Here is a 20,701-nt window from a genome sequence, read left to right as displayed (position 1 = left end):
GGGAACTCTGGGAGCGGAAGGGCGGGTTCCCACGGGGGTAAGGAGCCCGCGTCCGGCCGGAAACTCGCCCCGCGCAGCCGCAGGGTTCCGGCTGAGACTCAGCGGAGACCGGAGGGCTACAGTGGTTGCGACGATGGGGACGGAGGGCGGAGGGATGGTGGACTGTCACTGCCACCTCTCCGCCCCGGACTTTGACGGCGTATGTGGGGGCGAGGCCGGCCCGGGGAGAGGGGAGGACCCCGTCCTTTCCCTTCATGTTATCTTTGCTTTCCTCCCTAAGGACGACGCCCCAGATCCTCCCGGGCTCCTAATCATGGCCTCCCGTGACTTGCTCCTGACTCCCAATTTAACCCGTCATACCGATTTTTATTCCCGATCTTGATTAGTGATAAGCCCTCTGTTTCCAAATGCTTTTACTTGCTGTTCCTGGTTACTGGAGTCCTTCCTCCCTATGTCCTCTTGGCCTGGCTCTTTATCCCACTGGCTTCTCAGCTCCTGGCTGACAGTCCACTTTCCCCATGACTTGGTCCCTGAAACACCCCGTGCTCCAGTTCTAATGGGGGGACAAGCAAAACCAGAGTTACAAAGTGTTTAACCCGCTACATTGGAAACTAGAGGCCGAAAATAGAGAAGGAAGAACGGAGGCTATTTTAGGGGATAAAACCTCTGGAGAGGTGGCACTTTAGTCAGGGCTGGGACGACAGGCATCCAAGCAAGGAGGTGGGTGTACGGTGGTAGGAAAAACAGGTCTGTTGTAGAGCCCCAGACAGGATAGAATTTGGCACATTCATGCTACTGAAAGCCTGGGTGGAGGCTGATGAACTGAAGAGCATTTAATAAGACTGAAGGGGACTGGTGAGGTAGGACAGTAAGGAGTTTGGATTTCATTAGAAGCATAATGTGGATACAGTAAAGGATTTTCATTTTTTTAAGGAGAGTGATGAAATCTGATACCCATTTAAAAACCATTTTGCTGATGTGTGGCAAATAGAGGGGGAAGGGAGTGGAAGTTAGATGACCAGTTTGGAGGCTTCGCAGTATGTAGACGAGATGATGGTGGTTGCAGGGGCGTTTGAGAGTAGATGAAGGTGTATTTTAAAATCATAATACATGCTGAGGAATGGGATGTGGAGAGGGAGGGAAAGACAGGACTTGGTGCTGTAGGGATGATGGTGGTGCTGTTTACTGAGCTGAGGAAAGATTGAGGTTCAGGAGGGCAGGCAGAAGGAATAGGTCTGTTGGGGAGAAAATAAAGAGCTGTGTTTAGCACATGTAGAAACCTAAAATTCATCCATGTAGTGATGTCATATTTTAAATGTGAATTTTGGATTCAGGAGAAAATTACAGGCTGGAGATAAAAATTGGGGATTGTTGGCACAATAATGATGTTTAAACTTGTAGATGAGATCACTTAAGGTGGGAACAGAGAGAGAGGAGCATAGAGGGCTGAAATCAGACAGAGGAGAGAGCACCAATTAAGAGAGTGCTGCTGCAGAAGCCAAGCCTGGAAACTATTTCAGGAAGGAAGGAGTGGACAAGTGAGGAGTTCCTAATGTGGCTGAGGACTAGAGTAAGAAGACAGAAGTATCCTTTATATATGACAATGACAGTTACTATTTTAGTGGAGTGGTAACAGAAGCCAGATTTTACTTAGAAAAAAAAGAGTACACTGAAGGTGTGTCTGTGTAGGCTCTTGACATTCTACCACGCTGTTCTTGCCATCTGCATTCTTTATGGTACCTCTACTACACTGATATACACAGCTAAAGGGCAGTTACTCATTCATCTAAAATATTTGTGATTATTTATGCTTGTTTTAGGATTTGGATGATGTGTTGGAAAAAGCCCAGAAAGTAAGTCAATATGTATAATGCCCCCTTTTTTTGTTTTTCTATTTCCTATCAATTTCCAGCTTGAAATTTAGATATACTATGTTCATGGTGCTTCAGTAATAATAAATAGCATTTATTGTTTATTGTGTGCCAGGCATTGAGCTAAGTCCTGTCTGTACATTATCTCATTTAAAGTTCCACAGCAATCTTCTGAGGAAGCTAGTATTTTAGAATCAAGCATTTCCCATTTTATAGATGAGGAACCTAAGTCCTAAGAGATTAACTTGTCCAAAGACACACCTCTACTAAAGTGATACAGACAGAGTAGTGTGAATCCAAAACATGTTCCTGTAGCTACCGTGCTTACAGCACTATGGAACAGATTGGTCCATCTTTCAGATCCTAGTATTATGATGGAGATCTTGGAGAAATTACCAGACTTTCTGAAATATTTTGATTTGTTTGAGAAAGAGTTATTAATGTCTGGAAGTGTTTATGAAATTCATTGTAACTAGCATTTTGTGGTCTTTCTTTCCTTAAAGTGATAGAAAGTGTAGGTTGCCAGAACGTTTGTGTGTACAGCCACCATTCAGCATGGCAACTTAATTAGGAGCGTGGGCTTCAGAGTTACACAGCCTACGGATTTGGGTCAAGTGACTTGACTCCATCGAAAACTCTGTCTCCTGATCTGTACAGTGGGTTAACAGCAATTACTTCATAGGGTTGTGTAGATTAATTGAAGTGATATTTATATTCACTGATCACAGTGCCTAAAACATAGTAAATGCTCAGTGATAGTCATTGTGATTATATTGATGGAGTGTGGTGAGCAAGGATAACTAAAAGCACAGACTACATTTTTTACTTACTTATATTAGATGCTTGTTGTTTGGAACTCTTAACTACTCCACTCCTTTTTTGTTTCAGGCCAATGTTATGGCTCTTGTGGTGGTTGCTGAACATTCAGGAGAATTTGGAAAGATAATGGAGCTTTCAGAAAGGTACTACTTATTAAGAATTTAGAGAGTTGCTAATAAGGATGCAATTATTATGTCATATTTATAATACCAAAGATAGCCATTCTTAAAAAGAATGAGAAGGAAAAAATCGTATCCACATAGCCTTAAAAAGTTATTTCTACTTGTTCTTTAGCGTAACCTTGTTTGCTATTCTAATATTCCTGCTGTAATTAATTTGTTAATTTGTTCTACATTTTTAGGTATAATGGGTTGGTCATGCCATGCTTGGGTGTTCATCCAGTTCAAGGAGTTTCTCCAGAAGGCCAAAGAAGTGTCACATTAAAAGTAATAGTCCTATAAAACAAGAATCCTAAAGAAATGACAATACCTTTAGACTCAGTAATCCTCTTTCTGATTTATATTCTAAGGCAATAATCCAAAAGTAAGAACTACTACTTACTTTCACAAAGATGTTTGTTGCAACATTATTTATAATAGAGAAAAAGTAGAAACAGCCTAAAGGTTCAGAAACAAAGGAATAATTAGTTAACATGTAGAGTGTTAAATATAATGTGCATTTATGGAAAATGGGGATTATAAGGTTTATGTAGTAATAAGGAAAATGTTTATAGTATAAGGAAAAAAGCAAAATACCAAATGGTTTATTCACTGTGAGTGAGATCCATGTAAAAATATATTCTTTAAGGAAAAGTCTAGAGAGAAAAACAGAGAAATGATAGTAGCTGTGATGATCTAGTAGAATTATAGGTGACTTATTTTTACATTTTTTGTCATGTTTAGTCATATTGCTTTGGCAAAAAGTGATAAAGTATCCAGGAAAAGGAAGATACAAGTTCAGATGTGGTACTATAAGGGAGCAGAGGAGTTCAACTACACAGTAGCTTTGAACACTGACCCCTCCTTCAGGAGTGCTGTTCATATATTAAGCTGCACTGCTTTTATACTTTCTCTGAAAAAATCCTACCCGTATGAGTTCACTGACTCCCGATAGTCAATGTTTCACATTTTTCAGACTTGTCTCCTGACTCTGCATCAGGGACATGCACAGTTTCTTGGACATTTTATTATATAATGGGATTGATAGCCCCATTTTGAAGAAGTAAAGACTTTTTGTAACCTATGAATAAATTAAGATATGAAGTCTATCTTTTTTATAATGACTCTCCATTCCCACGCTAGAATATCCCAGATAGCTCTATTTATTTTGAAACAAAATTACTTTTAACTCATTTCATGTAAAAATAAAAATGTATTGTAACTCTTCTGAGTTGTTGATATGATAAAATTAGCTCAGTTGCCAGAGGCTTACGATTCCCACAATACTGGAGATCATAGCAGGACAGCATTTCTTTCATTTATGTAGAGATTGATACTAATACGCATTCGTGTAGTTAGTCAACAAGTGTTTACTGAGCACCTGCTGCATTCCAAGCACCGCTTTGAGCACTGCAGAGCAAAATCCCTCTCAAGAAAGCTAGGTTCTAGATTGGGACAGATAGACAATCAAGAATTAGATACATGAACAGGAAAACTAGGTCGCACTAAGTGCTTTAAAGACAGTAAAACAAGATTATATGATAAGGATTGTGGATGCTGGCTTTTAGATTGTGTACTCAAGGAAGGTTGTAGCTCAAAGGCAGGGGCATTTGAGCTACAACCTTAATGCTACAAAGAAATTGGCCTTGCAAAGAGAGGGGTCAGATTGTCTGTGGCAAAAGACGCAACCAAGCACAGCGGTCCTCGGGTAAGGAAGCTTGATGTGGCCAAGAAAGAGAAAGAGGGCTGATGTGCTAGAGGGAAGGGGTTTAATGTGGTCAGAGGGACTGGGCAGGGATCCCCTCATACAGAGCCCTGTTGGATTTTTGTCCACATCAGTGGAGGATTTAAAGTGAGAAGTAACAAAACATGACTTATGTCTTGTAACAGTCTTGGCTCTGGTGAGAGGAATGAATTTTGAAGAGGCCAAAAAAGAGGATATTTAGAAGCCTTGCAATAGTGTAAGTGCAGAATGATGGACCAGAGGGGTAGCAGTGAAGCCAAAAGAAGTAGGATTTTGGCGTGCTTTTGGCATTAATGTAAAACTTATAGAACTATTTAACTTGTAAGTTATTAAAGTACCAGCAATCTTTAGGTAATTATAGATTCTCAAAGCAGATACAAACTCACCAAATCTCAGAATAGTCCTCTGGAGAAGGCCAGAGATAAGCAGTTAATTCCTATTTTATTCCTAGTGTGCATGTGAGTACATACTGTAATTTAGTTTTCCCATATTGATTAAATTTTGAGCCCCTCATATGGTGCAAGACTAGGTTCATAGTGAGCATTCATTAAATTACCTTGGTTTAGAAAATGAAAATTGCCTAATGTCACACAGATCTTTCAGCATATTCCTGAATTAATTTATTCAGTAAATATTATTACCAGGCAGTATTTAGGCTCCATGGTAAATATGGGGAATCACAGTCCACTGACCATATCCTCTGGCCCCTGCAAGCAGGGCCTGTGCTCTCCAAATGGCCCCCATCCCTACCTGGCTCACTTCACTCATTTCTGTTACATTTGAAAGGTTCTAAAGACTAACCATATTCTTTAATAAAAACTCTATTGTAATTATTTAAAATCATTCAGAATAAATCTCCTCTCTTCCCTCCCATCTGCCTTTTGTCCTTCTTTCCTTTCTTCTTTCTCTCTCCTTGCAGCAACATAGTGGAAACAGCGTGGGCTTTGAAGGCAGAGGGGCCTAGCCACTGGCTTCAGTGATGTGTGGCACTTAACTTTGCCAAGTCTCAATTGCCTCATGTATAAGTCATGAATAATTATATAGTAGTAGTATTTTCAATGAAAGGATAGAGGGAAAGAACCTTTAAAAACCCCATAATAGTACCATTAACTGTTAAGGAACTTGAGACTTGTGGAGGAAGTGGAAGTAGAACTGAAGTCAGAAATAGACATATGAATGTCTTTGTAAAGTTTTTACATCTATGAAAATAAAACAGTAAGACCACACATACAAATATATTTATACATACTAACTTTGTAATTTAAATTATATTAATTCTATTTACTATCCTTGACTTCCCAGAAACTTCCAGATTATTTCAAGAGGAATTAAAACATTCTCCCTATAAATTTGTTTTCTCATAGATAAGACCTATTCCAAGAAGCATGTTTTTTCCTATACCTGGTCTTCACCCAAATGTACAGTTTCTTTCTGACTGAGACTTTCTAAGTGATACCTTTCCTGAATAATCAGTCCAACTTCTCCAGTCCCTACGAGGGTCCCAGAGACACAGAATAGTTTAGATGTTTGATAGGGGAAGACTTTTGCCTGATACTCTGTAACCTATTCAGCTTTGTCAGACACCTCTGATACCTAGGGTTATATACTCCTCTCATGACAGTGTTAATTCCTCTTCATTGAGTCTACTAGAATGTACTTCTAAGGCCTCAATTTGCTCTCCCTTATCTTTTTTTTAAAAAAACAAGCTAAGCAGAACTTTAAAGGCAAAAGAAATTAGTGAAAGTAGTACAAAGAGTGTATGGGTTCATCACTGCTGTGAATTTACAAGCCATTAGTACCTCGGAGGAGAACATAGCAACGCAATCCCAAAACCTCACAAAGCTGACCACCAGGTGGCTTTCTTCTCCCTTGCTCAGTTACTCCAGGACACCCAAATCAGCCCCTTTAAATGCCTCCTCAGCAGAAGGAAGTAAAGTTGGAATCTTCATAAAAAGCCATGTTCTTGTAACCTGAATGGATGTGGGTTGTTTCTACTCAAAATTTCAGTGCCAGTTCCCCCGTTATGGAAGGATTACTGTTCCTGGTTCCTCAGCTGCCTAAAGGTTTTGACTGTATGTAAAAGACCAAGTATAGCAGAGCGCTTGGCATATAATAAGTATAAAGTATCAGTTCCTTTCTTCTATGCTAACAAGATCTCTTTTTTTCTCCCAGGATTTGGATGTAGCATTGCCCATTATTGAGAATTATAAGGATCAACTGTTGGCAGTTGGAGAGGTAAACACCCATTATTAGCTGATCAAATGACTTCTAATCCAGACTTTCATGATGTATGAAAATAATCCTTAATTCAGTATTGGTGATTATAACTGACTTTGATAATTATGTTTACCCCATTCAGCTCAATAATAATTTGTCAATACTTTCTCAGTAAGTTAAAGAGCTTGGGGATGAAACAATAGAAAGCTTCACAATAGGCTTATGTTAATAGAAGAAAACTACTTTATTAGCATTTCTATATACTTTGCTTTTTTTTTTTTACCTTTTGCTTAAACAGGGTCATCTCTCTGGTTAGTTAAAATGGCATATGCAAACACACTTTAAATAGGCTAAAGTTTGTAATTCAAAAACATTTTCTACTTAATTTACAGTTGTGAAACATTTTTTATCACTTGGTAATAAATTCCACTTCTAATTGAAGATAAAAGATAAGAATAGCACTTAAACTCAGAATATAGACTATAGCAATGCATGCCAAAATAGTATCAAGGGAACTGGTCACTATGATCTACACTGTGCAGTGTGGTGACCACACACATGTTGAGCACTTAAGATATGACTGATCCAAATTGAGATGTGCTGTAAGTACAAAACACCCAGAGGATTTCAAAGTCTTTGTGCCCCAAAAGAATGTAAAACGTCTTAATAATTCCTTATATTGGTTATGTGTTGAATAATAGTACTGTAAAATAATAATAATAATGATAATGTTTCAGATGCATTGAGTTCAATAAGGTATATTAATAAAGTTAATTTCACCTGTTTCTTGTTAGTGATTTTAATGTGGCCACTACAAAATATAAAGTTACATACTTGGCTTGGATGTATGGCTCCCATTATATTTCTCTTGGACGGTACTGTTCCGTAGCATGTACGTTAAGGTTAATTAAACCATAAACATGTAATTCTGTTATATTTTTTTTCTCTTACAGGTTGGACTTGATTTCTCCCCCAGATTTGCTGGCACTGATGAACAAAAGGAAGAGCAAAGACAAGTCCTAATCAGACAGATCCAATTAGCCAAAAGACTAAATTTGCCTTTGTAGGTTAATTAATCATATTTCTATATTAATGGCTATAGAGCAAATTAAATAATGATTCTCCTGAAATGGAACTCTACATTTTTTTCTTCTGAATTACTTTAAGAGAACAAAAATAATACAGATTGAGTACTTAAAAGGAATTTTTTTGTTGTTAAACAGAAATGTTCACTCACGCTCAGCTGGAAGACCCACCATCAGCCTCTTGAATGAGCAAGGTAAGGTTCCTGAAAGAAATATACCTAATGTTTAAATTTGACAATTCCAATCCATATTCTCATAGAAATGAACATAGAAAACAAACCATGTTGTTGATTTCTTAAAGTGAAGGTAATGGAACAAAGGAGGAGGTAGAAATCAACTGAGGTGATTTTGCAAGTCAGCCTACTGTTTACGAGGTTTTCAGTGTGATGGGGAATGTATCAGGCCAGGATAAAGCAAATGAAATACTGGATCAAGTAACTTACATTCTTTAAAAATTAACAGCTCCAATTTTTTAGTCACTGAAACCAACTGATTAATAAGAGGAAAAAACAAAGCAAAGGAGGATGACCTTATTGCGTTACTCTTTTGTATGTTTTCCGGCTGCTTCAAAAAAATGGATTATACAGTTTGTGACCATCATACGTAAAATGCACTGTCATCTTCAGCAGTTGTTGCTAACATAAAAGTATATTTTGTAGCATTACTTTTCAAGCTTTTTAAAGTGCCATCCACAATAAGAAATATGCTTTATGTTGAGACTTAACATACACACATATAAACTTTTTTTTGGTACTAAGACTTTATTTTGAGACTCTGTATACACATTACACAGAAAATTGACAAAAGTTTAAGAAGCAGTATATCGATGTGTGCGTATAAGTATATATAAGTGTATGTGTATATAGATATGCAGACACATTTAAGCACATGCTGATCAGTCATGATGTATTAATTGATTCCATAATCACTTAAGATTGTAACTCTCTAATGGTCATACCTACGATTTGAAAAAACAGTATCAAAAAGTAAAGTAAATGTAATTGTCTATTACTAGAAAGCATTGTACTTCTCAGTGATGAGTACTGAATCCTTCTGTAATCACTGAGCTCATGATTTTTAAATAGGTTAAGCAGCCATCCTTTAAGAACTGGAGGTGATTTTGTGAGCCAGCTCTAACTATTGAATTTGTGAGTCATCGAGCTCCCCATTTCTTCTTCCACTAGCATTCTTGTTCAGGACAATTTAACTGCTTAAAAACCTATTAGGAACAATAATTTGATCATTCACAAACTTTGGAAAACTTTTGGTGGTATAGGAAGTTTAAATAATTGTTTGAAACTTTGTATTTCAATTTCATTTAACAATTTTATTCTGAATATTAAGAATTTACTATATTTTATCCTGTTTGACCACTATACATTTATCCACCCTTTAGAAGTCATAGAACCTCATCTTTATATCATAGTGACCACCATTTTCTTGAAATTTATAATCTGTGTTACTCAGTTTGGGCAATGGGAAAACTCTTGTTAAGGAAATGAAATGGAATTCTGCCTACCTTTAATCCCCGAGAGGTGCTGACAAAGTGCTGCTGCATGCATTCGATGGTCGGCCATCTGTAGCCCTGGAAGGAGTAAGAGCTGGCTACTTCTTCTCAATTCCTCCTTCTGTCATAAGAAGTGGACAGGTAAATTTTTTTGTTAAATCTCATTTTACACATTGTGAATACACTTTAAAGTATGAACATTTATTACATTCTTGTGATATTATTCTAGTTACGTTACAAAAATTAATCATAGGTCCCTACCTCACACTTATGTGAAAAGTAACTCAAAAATGGATCAAAGACCTAAATAAATGAAGAGCTACTATTGTAAAACTTTTAGAAGAATGCAGAGCCAAATCTTTGTGACCTTGGATTACGCAGTGGTTTCTTACATAAGACACTGACAGCACAAGCAACCAAAGGAAAAATAGATAAATTGGACATCATCAAAATTTAAAACTTCCACAATAAAATTCTTTTTCATTTTTATGCTTCAAAGAATACTATCAAGAAAGTGAAAAGATAACTCACAGAACAAGAAAAGATACTTGAAAATCATATATCTGATAAAGGTCTAGTTTCCAGAATATATAAATCTCCAACTCAACAATGAAAGAGGACTAATCCAATTTAAAAATAGACAAACGTTTTAAACAGATTTCTCCAAAGAAGACGTAGAGATGGCCAATAAGAACGCAAAAAGATGCTTGACATCATTAGCCATTATGACATACAAATTAAAAGCACAGTGAAGTATCACTTTACACCCATTCAGTTTGACAGATCTCCCAAAAATTAAACCTATAGTTACCATATGACCCCTCAGTTCCACTCCTAGGTAAGATACCCAAGGTAAATGAAAACATATATCCACTCACAAACTTACACATGAATGTTTATGACAGTATTATTCATAATACCAAAAGGCAGAAACAATCCAGATGTCTATGAGCTGATGAATGGATAACAAAATGAGGTATACCCACACAGTGGACTATTACTCAGCCATAAAAAAGAATGAAGTACCGATTCATGCTAAAACATGGATGAATCTTGAAAACATTATGCTAAAAAAAGTGGCCAGGCACAAAAGACCACATATACCATTCCATTTATATGAAATGTCCAGACCAGGCAAGTCCATAGAGACAGAAAGTAGATTAATGGTTGGGGGAAATGACTGCTAATAATGGGTAGGGTTTTTTTCAAGAGTAATGAAAATGTTCTGGAATTAGATACTGGTGATGGTCATACAATCTTGTGAATATACTAAAAGCCACTAAATTACAGACTTCTAAAGGGTGAATGTTACGGTATGTGAACCATAACAATGAAAAATGCAACAAAAACTAACGTAATTTACCATATTTCACCAATTTTAAGAAACTTGTTTTTTCATATTTTATTGTCTGCAAAATTGAGATGTATGTTACCATCAAAGGCAGCTTAAATTCTATCAAATACAGTAAATTACCACTTTTCAAAACTTAATGTAAATAAAGAGTGCAGAATTAAGGTACAGCCAATCTTTCTGAATATCTCCAATAGTAATCTTCTATCTGTTTTACTGTTTATTTTGGGTTGTAGTTTTTAAAGTCAGGTTTATTGAGGAATATACCTATATAGTGATTCAGCCTTTTTAGATATACAATTTTGTGGTTTTTGACAAATGTAAAGTATTATGTAACTACCACCACATTCAAGATGAATATTGCCATCACCCCAAAATATTGCTTCATGCACCTTTTCAGTACATCTCTCCTTCTACCCCCAGTTCCTGGTACCCACTGAGCTGATTTCTGTCCCTATATTTTGCCTATTCTAGAATATCATAAAAATGAAATAATTTCTGTAGGTTTATTGATATGGCTCCTTAATGCTTTCGAATTCATCCATGTTGTTGCACGTATAATCAGTCTATTCATTTTGATTGCTGGGTAATACACATATTGATATTCCACAGTTTATCCACTTACCAGCTGATAAACATTTGGTTTGTTTCCAGTTTGAGGCTGGGTACAGCTGCTATAAACATTCACATACATATTTGTTTACTGTTTTTATTTATCTTGCATTAATACCTAGAAGTTGTATTGCTAAGTCATAAGGTTGGTGTATGTTTACCTTAATAACAAATTGTTGAACTGATTTCCAAAGTGGCTATACCATTTTGGATTCCTACCAGCAGTATGTCTAAGTTTTAGTTCTCCATCCTTGCTAGCACTTGGTATTGTCATTTTTTTAGCTATTCTATGTGTGTATATAGTCATCACTCATTGTAGTTTTCATTTGCATTTCCTCAATGGCTACTGATATTTTAAAAGCATGTCTCTTCATGTGCTTATTTACCATCAATACATCCGTATCTCATTGTTAATGAAATTCCATTCAAATATTTTGCACCTTTTTATTTGGGTTTTTTCATTATTACTGAGTTGGCAGCGTTCTTTATACATTCTGAATACAAGTTCTTTATCTGCTGTGTGTTTGCAAATATTTTCTAGTCTTTCATTTTCTTAACAGTGTCTTTCAAAGAGCAAGAGTTCTTAATTTTGATGAATTTCAGTTAATCAGTATTTATCTTTCAGGATTTATGCTTTTAGTATCATATCTAAGAAATCTACATGTCCTAAGATCACATTTTTTTTGTTGTTATATTTTTTTCTAGAAGATTTATAGATTTTAGTTTCACATATAGGTCTGTGATCTATTTTGTGTAAGACTTATTTTTTGCCTATAGATATCCTGTTCCAATGTAATTTGTTGAAAAGACCATTCTTTCTCTCTTAAATTAGCTTGGCACTTAAAAAGGAAATTGGCCATATATCTGGGTCTGTTGCTCATCTTTTGATTCTGTTGCATTGATCTATAATGTCTGTCCTTATGCCAATATCATCACACCATCATGATTACATTAGCTTTAAATGCAACAAAAACTGAAGGTTTTGAAATGAGTACTCCAATTAATTCTTTATTTTCAAAATCATTTTGGCTATTTCAAGTCCTTTACTTTTCCATGTATATTAGAATCAGCCTCATCAAGCTACCGAAAAAGCTGGCTGAGGTTTTATTTGGGATTGCTTTGAATCCGTAGGTTAATTTGATGATAACTGACAGGAAGACACCAGTAGATCTCATTTAAATCTTTGATTTCTCTCATCAGTATTTTATAATTTTTGACATACATATCTGACACATAGTTTTTATTCTGTTTTAAGTGATACTGGTTTAAAAATTTTTGTTACCAGTTACTCATTGCTAGTATATAGAAATGTAATTGATTTTTATATATTAAACTTATATCTAGTAACCTTGCTACATCATAAGCTCTAGTAGAATTTTGTAGATTTTTCAGGACTTTTTATGTAGACAAGAATGTCCCTTATGAATAAAGACTTTGTTTTTGCTTTCCAATATTTGTATCCTTTATTCTTTTTCTTGCCTTATTTCACTAGATACAGCTACCAGTAAAATGTTGAAGAGATGTAGTAAAAGGAGACATCCTTGCCTTTTTCCTAATCTTTGGGGGAAAGCATTCATTCTTTTACCATTTAGTATACATTAGCTGCAGGTTTTTCATAGATGCCTTTATATCAGTCCCTTTTATTTCTAGTCTGCTGAGTTTTTTGGTCAAAAATGGATGTTTATTTTCTATCACCCTCATTTCCATTTTCTATTTGTTGTATGTTTTTTCTGCATCTACATATTATTGATTGATTTTCTAACATTGAACCAACCTTGCATTCCTAGGATAAATTCTATTTAGTCATGATGTATTATCCTTTTAATAGTTTCATTTTTTAGGTTCTTAAGGTAGAACTTTAGGTTATTTATTTGAAACCTTTCTTTTCTAATATAAGCACTTAATGCTATATAGTTACATTAGCTGTAACCACTTCTTATAATTGTAATCCAAAAATTTTGATATATGCTGTACTTTACTTTTTTCTAGTTCAAAATATTTTCTGATGTACCTGTGACTTTCTCTTTGACCATATCAATAATTTTAAAGTGTGTTGTTTAATTTCCAAATATTTAGGAATTTTCCTGATATCTTTCTGTTACTGATCTCCACTTTAATTCTATTGTGTTCAGCAAACATACATCGTATGATATATGTTTGATTCTTCTAAATTTTTTGAGGTTTAATGGCCCAGGATTTGGAATATCTTGATGACTGGAACATACATGCTTAAAAAGAATGTATATTCTGCTATTTTGGGGTGAAGTATTCTAGAAATGTCAATCAGGTCAATTGATAACCCAAGATTATTTTTCTTACTTTTGTCATTTGTGCAGCTATTTCTTACTTAGTTCTTTTCCAAAATTAAAGTGCTATTTTTTCCTAATTTTAAAAATGGTTTGTACATTATACAAAATTGAAACACTTCAGAAGAGAATAAATTTTAAGTTATCCCAAATCCTAACACTCAGAGACAATCACTGTTAACACTGCTTCAGATAAAATAAGATACCTTATTCGTTTTTTTTTTTGTTTTGAGTCAGCTTTCATGGATATCTAAATATGAACCTACCTCATCTTTAAAGTGATTACATAATATTTCACAATGTGGAGGAAACATAATTACTTTAAGCATTGCCTTAGGTAAAGGTTGGGTTGTTTCTAGTTTTTCACTGTTATAAACAGTGCTTCAATGAATACCTCTGTACATCCACAAATACATGTCCACTTGTTCAGTTATTGCCTATAAATAGAATCATTGAGGAAAAGCTTATGCACTTTTAAATGTTTGGTTAAGTTGTCAAATTTCCTTCAAGGAAGTTTATACCAGTTTAACTTTTACATACCAACAGTGCATGAACATACCTATTTCTGTGCTTTTGAAATTTTAATCTTAAAATAATATATTTTAATCATGTTCCACTCTGTATCATTTTTCTCCTTCCTGTTTACTTTGAAAGTACAGTGGCAGCAAGAAAATTATGTTATTGTTGTAAAATCCATTGACTTAATTGCAGCCCTTATAATCCAGACAGAAAATCATAAACAAGAAAATAAAACTATATACCACCCAATCTAAAATTTTAAATGTGTATATGAACACTGAATTTGTAAACATAAAGCCTTGAGTGTCTTAGAGTAAGTGATGGAAAGACACACTGAGTATGGTAGTGGTGGAGAAACAACAGGCATGCCGTCCTTGGCTCTATCAGCAGTCATCAGATGTTTAGCTTTCTTCCTGGGTGTACCTCACTTTTTGCTGTTGGTTACTACCCCTGGGGTCCCTGGAGGCTTTGCAAAATTTGGGCAATTGTTTCTGTTTAAATCTAACTGTTACTAGTGGAACGATGAGAACACAGTGAACATTTACTAACTGAATGTTAAAGCAAGAATTTCAGGTTCTTGTAGAGAAGGATGCATTGGACTGTGGGTTTAATGCTCTTTTTAAAATCTTTGTTTCTCATATCTTAAACTTACCAGCTTTCTCTTTTCTCCAAGAAGCAGAAACTTGTGAAACAGTTGCCTTTAACATCAATTTGCTTAGAAACAGATTCACCTGCACTAGGACCAGAAAAACAGGTAAAATGATTTTCTGATTTCTACATTATTTAGATTATAACTATCATTGAGCTATTTTCAGTTTAGCTGTGTTTCTCATTTGTCAGTACATTATAAGTACAGTGAATCCTATTTTGATGCTGGATTGAAAGTGTTACAAACCAAGCCAACCTGGTCTGCTCACCTGACGCCCAGCAGAGCCAAACATTGACATCAGGACGTAGGGAAGGGGAGGTTATTGTTTATTGCAGGGCAACATGCAAGAAGAACAGGTAGCTAATGCTTAAGGTCCTGAACTCCCCATTAGCTAACATGAAGGGGTTTTTTAAGGCAAAATTAAGGGTTGCAGGGTGTGTGATCAGCTTGGGCACATTCTTATGATTGGTCATTGGTGTGGTGATGGGATTGTTTGAGGAATCTTAGCTATCAGTCTTCTGCATGCACACAGTCTGGGGTCTCTGCTTGTTGTCAGGAGGTGGCCCATTTAATGGGGGTCTAAGTTCCTGTGAAACATCTCAGGGATACATGAGTCAAGAGTTTTTCTATATCCTTGAGCTGGAACTAGCAGTCTTGTATTTGTTTAGTTTGCTTTGCATTTTGCTTGTATTTGTTTGGTTTGAAAACTGCCATTTTCTTTAATCTCTAATTGCTCCATCTAATTCCCACACTCTGGGTCTTAATTGAGGGACTCAGGCTTCTCTTTGTTAATGAGAAGTCTGAGGGGCTTCATCAAAAGGGGGGCTACCTGTGTGGTTACAAGAGGTTATATTAGCTTAACTTCAGGTCTTTTGTAAATATAGCTGTTGTGCTCTATATGATATTATTTGATATTGGCCATGTCCTGATTTATGTAATGAGAGACAGACCAAAACAATAAAAAACTCAGTGTCTATAGTCAGAAAGATCTGGACTCAAATCCTGTCTGTGTCATCCACTAGCTGTGTGACTTGGTGCAAGTAACTTAATTTCTCTGGAACTGTTTCTTCATTTATAAAATGTGGCAGAATAATAATAAACTACTTCAAAGTGTTGCAATGAGAATTAATGAAGTAATGTGCCCTTTCAACTTTTTTATATCCATATATGTATATTTGTTTTCATAAAAATAGGATTAGCCTGACTATATCATTTCATATCTTGTTTTATGTGGTGAACACCTACCCGTATATGTCAATAAATATACTTTTCCTTATCATGTTTATTAGCTGTATAATATTCTAGGATGTGAATGTGTGAGCTCCCATTTCCTTTAATCTCTAACTACCCAGTATAATTTCCATACCCTGGGTCACGATTAAGGGACTCAGGCTTCTCTTTGTGACTGAGAAGTCAAGGGCTTCACTAAGGTGGGGGGTACCTGCTTAGTTACAGTTCTCCCCTGTTCTTTAATTCCTCTTAATCTTGAGAGGAACAGGGATGATAACCACTCTGGTTGCTTCCTGCTGTAGAGAGGTGAGGTTGGTTTTTAGGGTTAGAGGAGAGAAAAATTATACTGTTCTTTTTTAATTCCCAAGTCCCTGTTTTAGGTTCTGTAATCTGCTGTTGTATATATATATCATGATTTTAGTTCCTGTATCAATTGCCTTATTATCAAACACAAACACAGTTAATCAGAACTGGAATCCGATATTCAGAATTGTTTGCTACTGGAACATTTCTTTTCTCTAACATCACCCTCATTTTTATCAAAGATAACCATTTGTTTCCAAATTAAGTCCAGCAAATTTGGCCTGATTATTTTCGTAAGTGCAATAAGAATAGTGATACTGTCTTAAATCTGCTTTGCTGGAACTTTTCATAAGGATCTCAAATTGAACTTTAAAAGGCCTCTCAAGGACAGGGAAGTCAAACTAAGGACTTGCTATAAGGTTTTTGTCTAAAATACTTAAACATTTGGGGGAATTCCTCTCTTCTTGAGGTCCCCAGAATATCCTGATGTTCTGTGCTTGCCAGGCATTGACCTTCTTTGCTCACCTGGTAAGGCTGCTGGGAACCCACAAGCAAGGTACCAGGCCTGTTTTTCCATGAGGCTTCATTGACTCCATAAAGTCAACCTTAGTTCCTTAACACTGTCTGGTCGTATCTAGCACATCTCTTTTTCAAATATGGCATTCCAGTCAAAACCCTGGTGACATAACTAAAGTTTCCAATTGTATCCTGTGACAAAGAGAACAGATTCTTATTGAACTTATACAAATAATTATACTGTCATTAAAATATAAAAATCCTCACTGAGAGTTTCTGAATTCTGGAGGGATCAGGTAGAGAAGGAAAGATAAATGCTTCGTATTCTGTTTAAAGAGATATGATTTACCAAACAACTGTAAGACATAGATGGCTTAAGAAAAAGAGTTTCCTTAAATCTGGAAAAGCAAACATTAGAGAACCAACAATGTTTTTAAACAAGACGCATGAAAATTAGTCATTTCCCTCAGTTCATTCAGTCTCATGTTGTCAATTCTTATCCTGCTTGCATCCAGTTTTTTCATTAGTTCTGGAAATTATAAATAGAATCACAGTTGATTATGAAACAATAGTTAGTTATCCATTTTAACCAAAGTAACAGTAAAACATTTCAAAGGCGAATACAGAAGACTACATAGTTCACAAAATTTCGCTCTTTTAGCATTAAGAAGATTCAGTTTTCTTAAGTAATGGAAGATCTGATTAAGACAATATGAAGCACAAGAAATTATTCTGACAAAACAATTACTTCAAAGGAAAGTAAAACCCTCATAATCTCTCAATGTCAAGAGCAGTTTTTTGCATTTTAAAGCCATTGCTTTTAAGAAGAGCTTTAACCATTTAAGAAGCCTTTTCCATTCAGGTGTGATATGCTTCTAGCCATTTCGAAAAGGTGTCCACTAAAAAGTCAAACAATTTGTTCCCTACTGTCAAATTACCTGTGGGAAAATTTGAATTGGGTGTCTTAAATGCAGGGGAGTCCCTGGGCCCTTTCACTCACCATCTGAATCTTCCTCCCTCTGTACTGTCTGTGAGACTTCTGCCTTTTGGTGGATACTTCCTGCACCCCTGCCTTAAGTGTGCGGGCAGGAGCTGGTGGCACTGATGGTGGCACTGGGACGGAAGGAGGCGGGGGAGGGGGCGGCAAAGGCAAGGGAGCTGCTGGCCAAGTGCGGGGAGATTCAAAGTTTGGACTAGTATTCCCTCCTCTTCTGTTCCCCTTTCTCCCTCCTGCAAAACAAGTCTTCCCATCTTGGTGCAGCATCATGAACACTTGTACATGAGAGCTTTTTGTCATCTTTCCCTGCTTTCTCATAAAACAACTCTAATTGTAAAATAGTATAGTGGTTTAGTGAGCCAGTTAATGGCCACCATTCCTCTGATCCCAGTATGTTTGGGGGCCATATGATGGTACAATAAAATACCATCTCTTTCGTAGTCATCGATTCATAGCTGTAATCTGACCACTTATTCAGAATGCCTTCTAATGGACTTTCTTTGGTGATAGAAAGAGCATTTCTCGTTCTTGTAAGTGAAAGTACATAAAAAGATACAGAGAACGCAAATGAAAATAAATGCAAACAAAACAATTAACAAATCAGCCAGAAGTCCAGCAACTGTTCGCCTCTCCAACACTGATACCCCAATCAGATGCAAAATGGGCTTATTTTCAAGCCCCAAACAGAAAGGAGGGGAGTTTTCAGTTGTATACACTAGAGCAACTTACCTTAGGTCAAAGGTCAAATACAGCAACTTGCAGAGGTTTTTTGTCTATTCCTTGCCCTAGTGGCCAGGCCCTGGGGCAGTTGGTGCCATTTTGGGGGGACCAAAGGGGAAGTCCCTAGAACAAATTATCTCAGCAGCTGCTAAGGACTTACCTGAGGAATCTCCGCTCAGGGCCCACTGGCCACGAGCAGCAGCTCCTGGCTGCCTCAACAAATTGAGAGTCCTCGCTTATGCCACTTGCTGCACAACTTTCCAGGAAGTCAAGAGACAGGTGCTGGGGTAAGAAAGTGACTTCTTTGGAGAGCCAGCAGCCCGAGAAGATGGCGGACTAATGTCCAAAAGCACCATCATAACTGAGGGTTGAGTTCAAGCTTTTCTCATGCTAAGGAAAGGGGGAGCAGGAGGAGACAGAGGTTAGGAAGGGACAGATGGCTGCAGACAGTTGGGCGCCAGGTAGGGTCCAAGGAGAGCAGAGAAACTCCACGTCCTTGATTAGTTGACTCTCGTTGACCTGGGTCTGGTCACAAAGTTCCTCTCTATCTTTGACAGGGCAGTCACTCATTATTTTCATGCATATTGGCCTATCTCCTTGGGGGACACAAGCTTTGGGTAAGGGACTACTTGCAGAAATCTCAAACAGTAAGCAAAATTCCTTTTGATGATTAACAAGCCTACATGCATGGCTGCAGGGCTGAGCAGAAGCTGTTCAACACAAAGATTAAGGCAGCAAAGGAGACAGATACAATTTGAAGGCAGAGTTGCCGAGCTTGCTTTCACCCTGTAAGGTACCATAATATATTTTTAACTTGATATTGTCATTTAGGTTGTTTCTAGCACAGTATTGTAAACAATAGGATGGACATCCTTGAACATAAATCCTGGTGGACATTTTTTATTGTTTTCTTCGGCTACATTATCAAGGTTATTTTTTTAACCTTAACAGTTATCTTATGCCTCTGAACATTATCATCCTGAGTAGAAACTTGATAATAATATTTCATCAAATCTAAATGCTACTGATTATAAATGCACCACTGTTTTGTGACCATTAAGGAAGAAAAAAAAAATACTGCCTGTTATACTAGACATGACACTGAATGTAAATAGAATATATTATCAATTTCAGAGATGTTAAAATAGGGGGAAAATGCATCTTAGAATCAGTGCAATGCCAGTACTTAATCTGTTTAGTCTTCCTGACACACAATAGCATTTCTTGAATCAAACTGTAATGTAGCCTGTGAGCTGAAGAGGCCAAGCGGCAGAACAGTGACCTTTATGACCTTTAAGTGATCTGTAAGCGACCTTTAAGCACTCACTTAAGCAACAAACTAAAGGACAGACCCCTCGGGCAGTTCTTCAAGCGTTCACTATCTGTAGACTGCTTCACCTGCTAAGCACTGGGACCTCAGCTGTTAATACCCTAGGTCTCTCTTCAAGAGCAACATAGATAGATTTATAGTCAATACTGAGCCATAGCTTTTAAGCTGAAGTTCAGGGCTTCTCCCAGCCTCATTTAGAAAAAAAGCTCAGCAGTTGTTTTTACCAACTCATTCTTCTGTTTTATCTATAGTCTTCAAGGATTGCCTCCCCTGAGTGTCATGTTTGAATAAGTGTCTTCTTTATTCTGTTTTAGGTACGGAATGAGCCCCGAAACATTTCCATTTCAGCAGAATATATTGCCCAGGTGAAAGGGATCTCAGTGGAAGAAGTTATAAAAGTGACAACACAGAATGCATTCAAACTGTTTCCCAAGCTTCAGCACCTGCTCCAGAAGTAGCTTCAAGGCCGAATCAACTGCAGGGGGGAGCATTCGAGAAAAAGAAATGTTATGATTGAGAGTCGAAACTGAAGAAGCCATTATGTAGGGATATAGAAGATGGTAGTTTTAAAAAAGTATTTCTCTTAGAATTAAAACTGGACTTGGATCTTGAAACCCTGGGTTCTGATTCTTCCTTGCATTGCTTTTCAATTGACATAGTCCTAGCAGGAGATTGGGAAATCCCACTGCTTCTTAATTTGCCCCATAAAGTAGAACCACCATATGAGCTAAACCCATTTCTCCTGGCAAAGGTGGCTCCCACAGGTA

At 36.7% G+C, this 20,701-nt stretch overlaps 1 protein-coding gene and 1 long non-coding RNA gene across 6 annotated transcripts in view; one reads left to right on the top strand and one right to left on the bottom strand.

The window, feature by feature from the left end:
• Nucleotides 1-20,701, bottom strand: part of LOC140844478 (uncharacterized) — a 242,596-nt gene that overhangs the window by 44,943 nt on the left and 176,952 nt on the right. The gene's annotated exons all lie outside the window — the stretch shown is intronic.
• TATDN3 (TatD DNase domain containing 3) lies at nt 58-20,548 on the top strand. Of its 5 annotated transcripts, none has more exons than XM_073216953.1 (11): nt 58-199; nt 1,821-1,853; nt 2,760-2,833; nt 3,052-3,136; nt 6,765-6,827; nt 7,763-7,872; nt 8,033-8,088; nt 9,430-9,542; nt 14,866-14,943; nt 19,162-19,251; nt 20,249-20,548. In XM_073216953.1, exons 1-11 carry the CDS (start codon nt 134-136, stop codon nt 20,390-20,392), a joined length of 912 nt encoding a protein of 303 aa, XP_073073054.1. In that variant the 5' UTR covers nt 58-133; the 3' UTR covers nt 20,393-20,548. The 5 variants fall into 5 exon arrangements, with proteins under 5 accessions (XP_073073054.1, XP_073073053.1, XP_073073055.1 ...); XM_073216952.1 differs by having other exon boundaries at nt 14,863-14,943; XM_073216954.1 differs by lacking the exon at nt 1,821-1,853 and having other exon boundaries at nt 14,863-14,943.

The sequence above is a fragment of the Manis javanica genome, chromosome 11 (assembly GCF_040802235.1).
Source record: "Manis javanica isolate MJ-LG chromosome 11, MJ_LKY, whole genome shotgun sequence".
In the NCBI taxonomy this organism is placed as follows: Eukaryota; Metazoa; Chordata; class Mammalia; order Pholidota; family Manidae; genus Manis; species Manis javanica.
The sequence above is the reverse complement of the archived record's forward strand: the minus strand, read 5'-3'. Positions and strand labels throughout refer to the sequence as shown.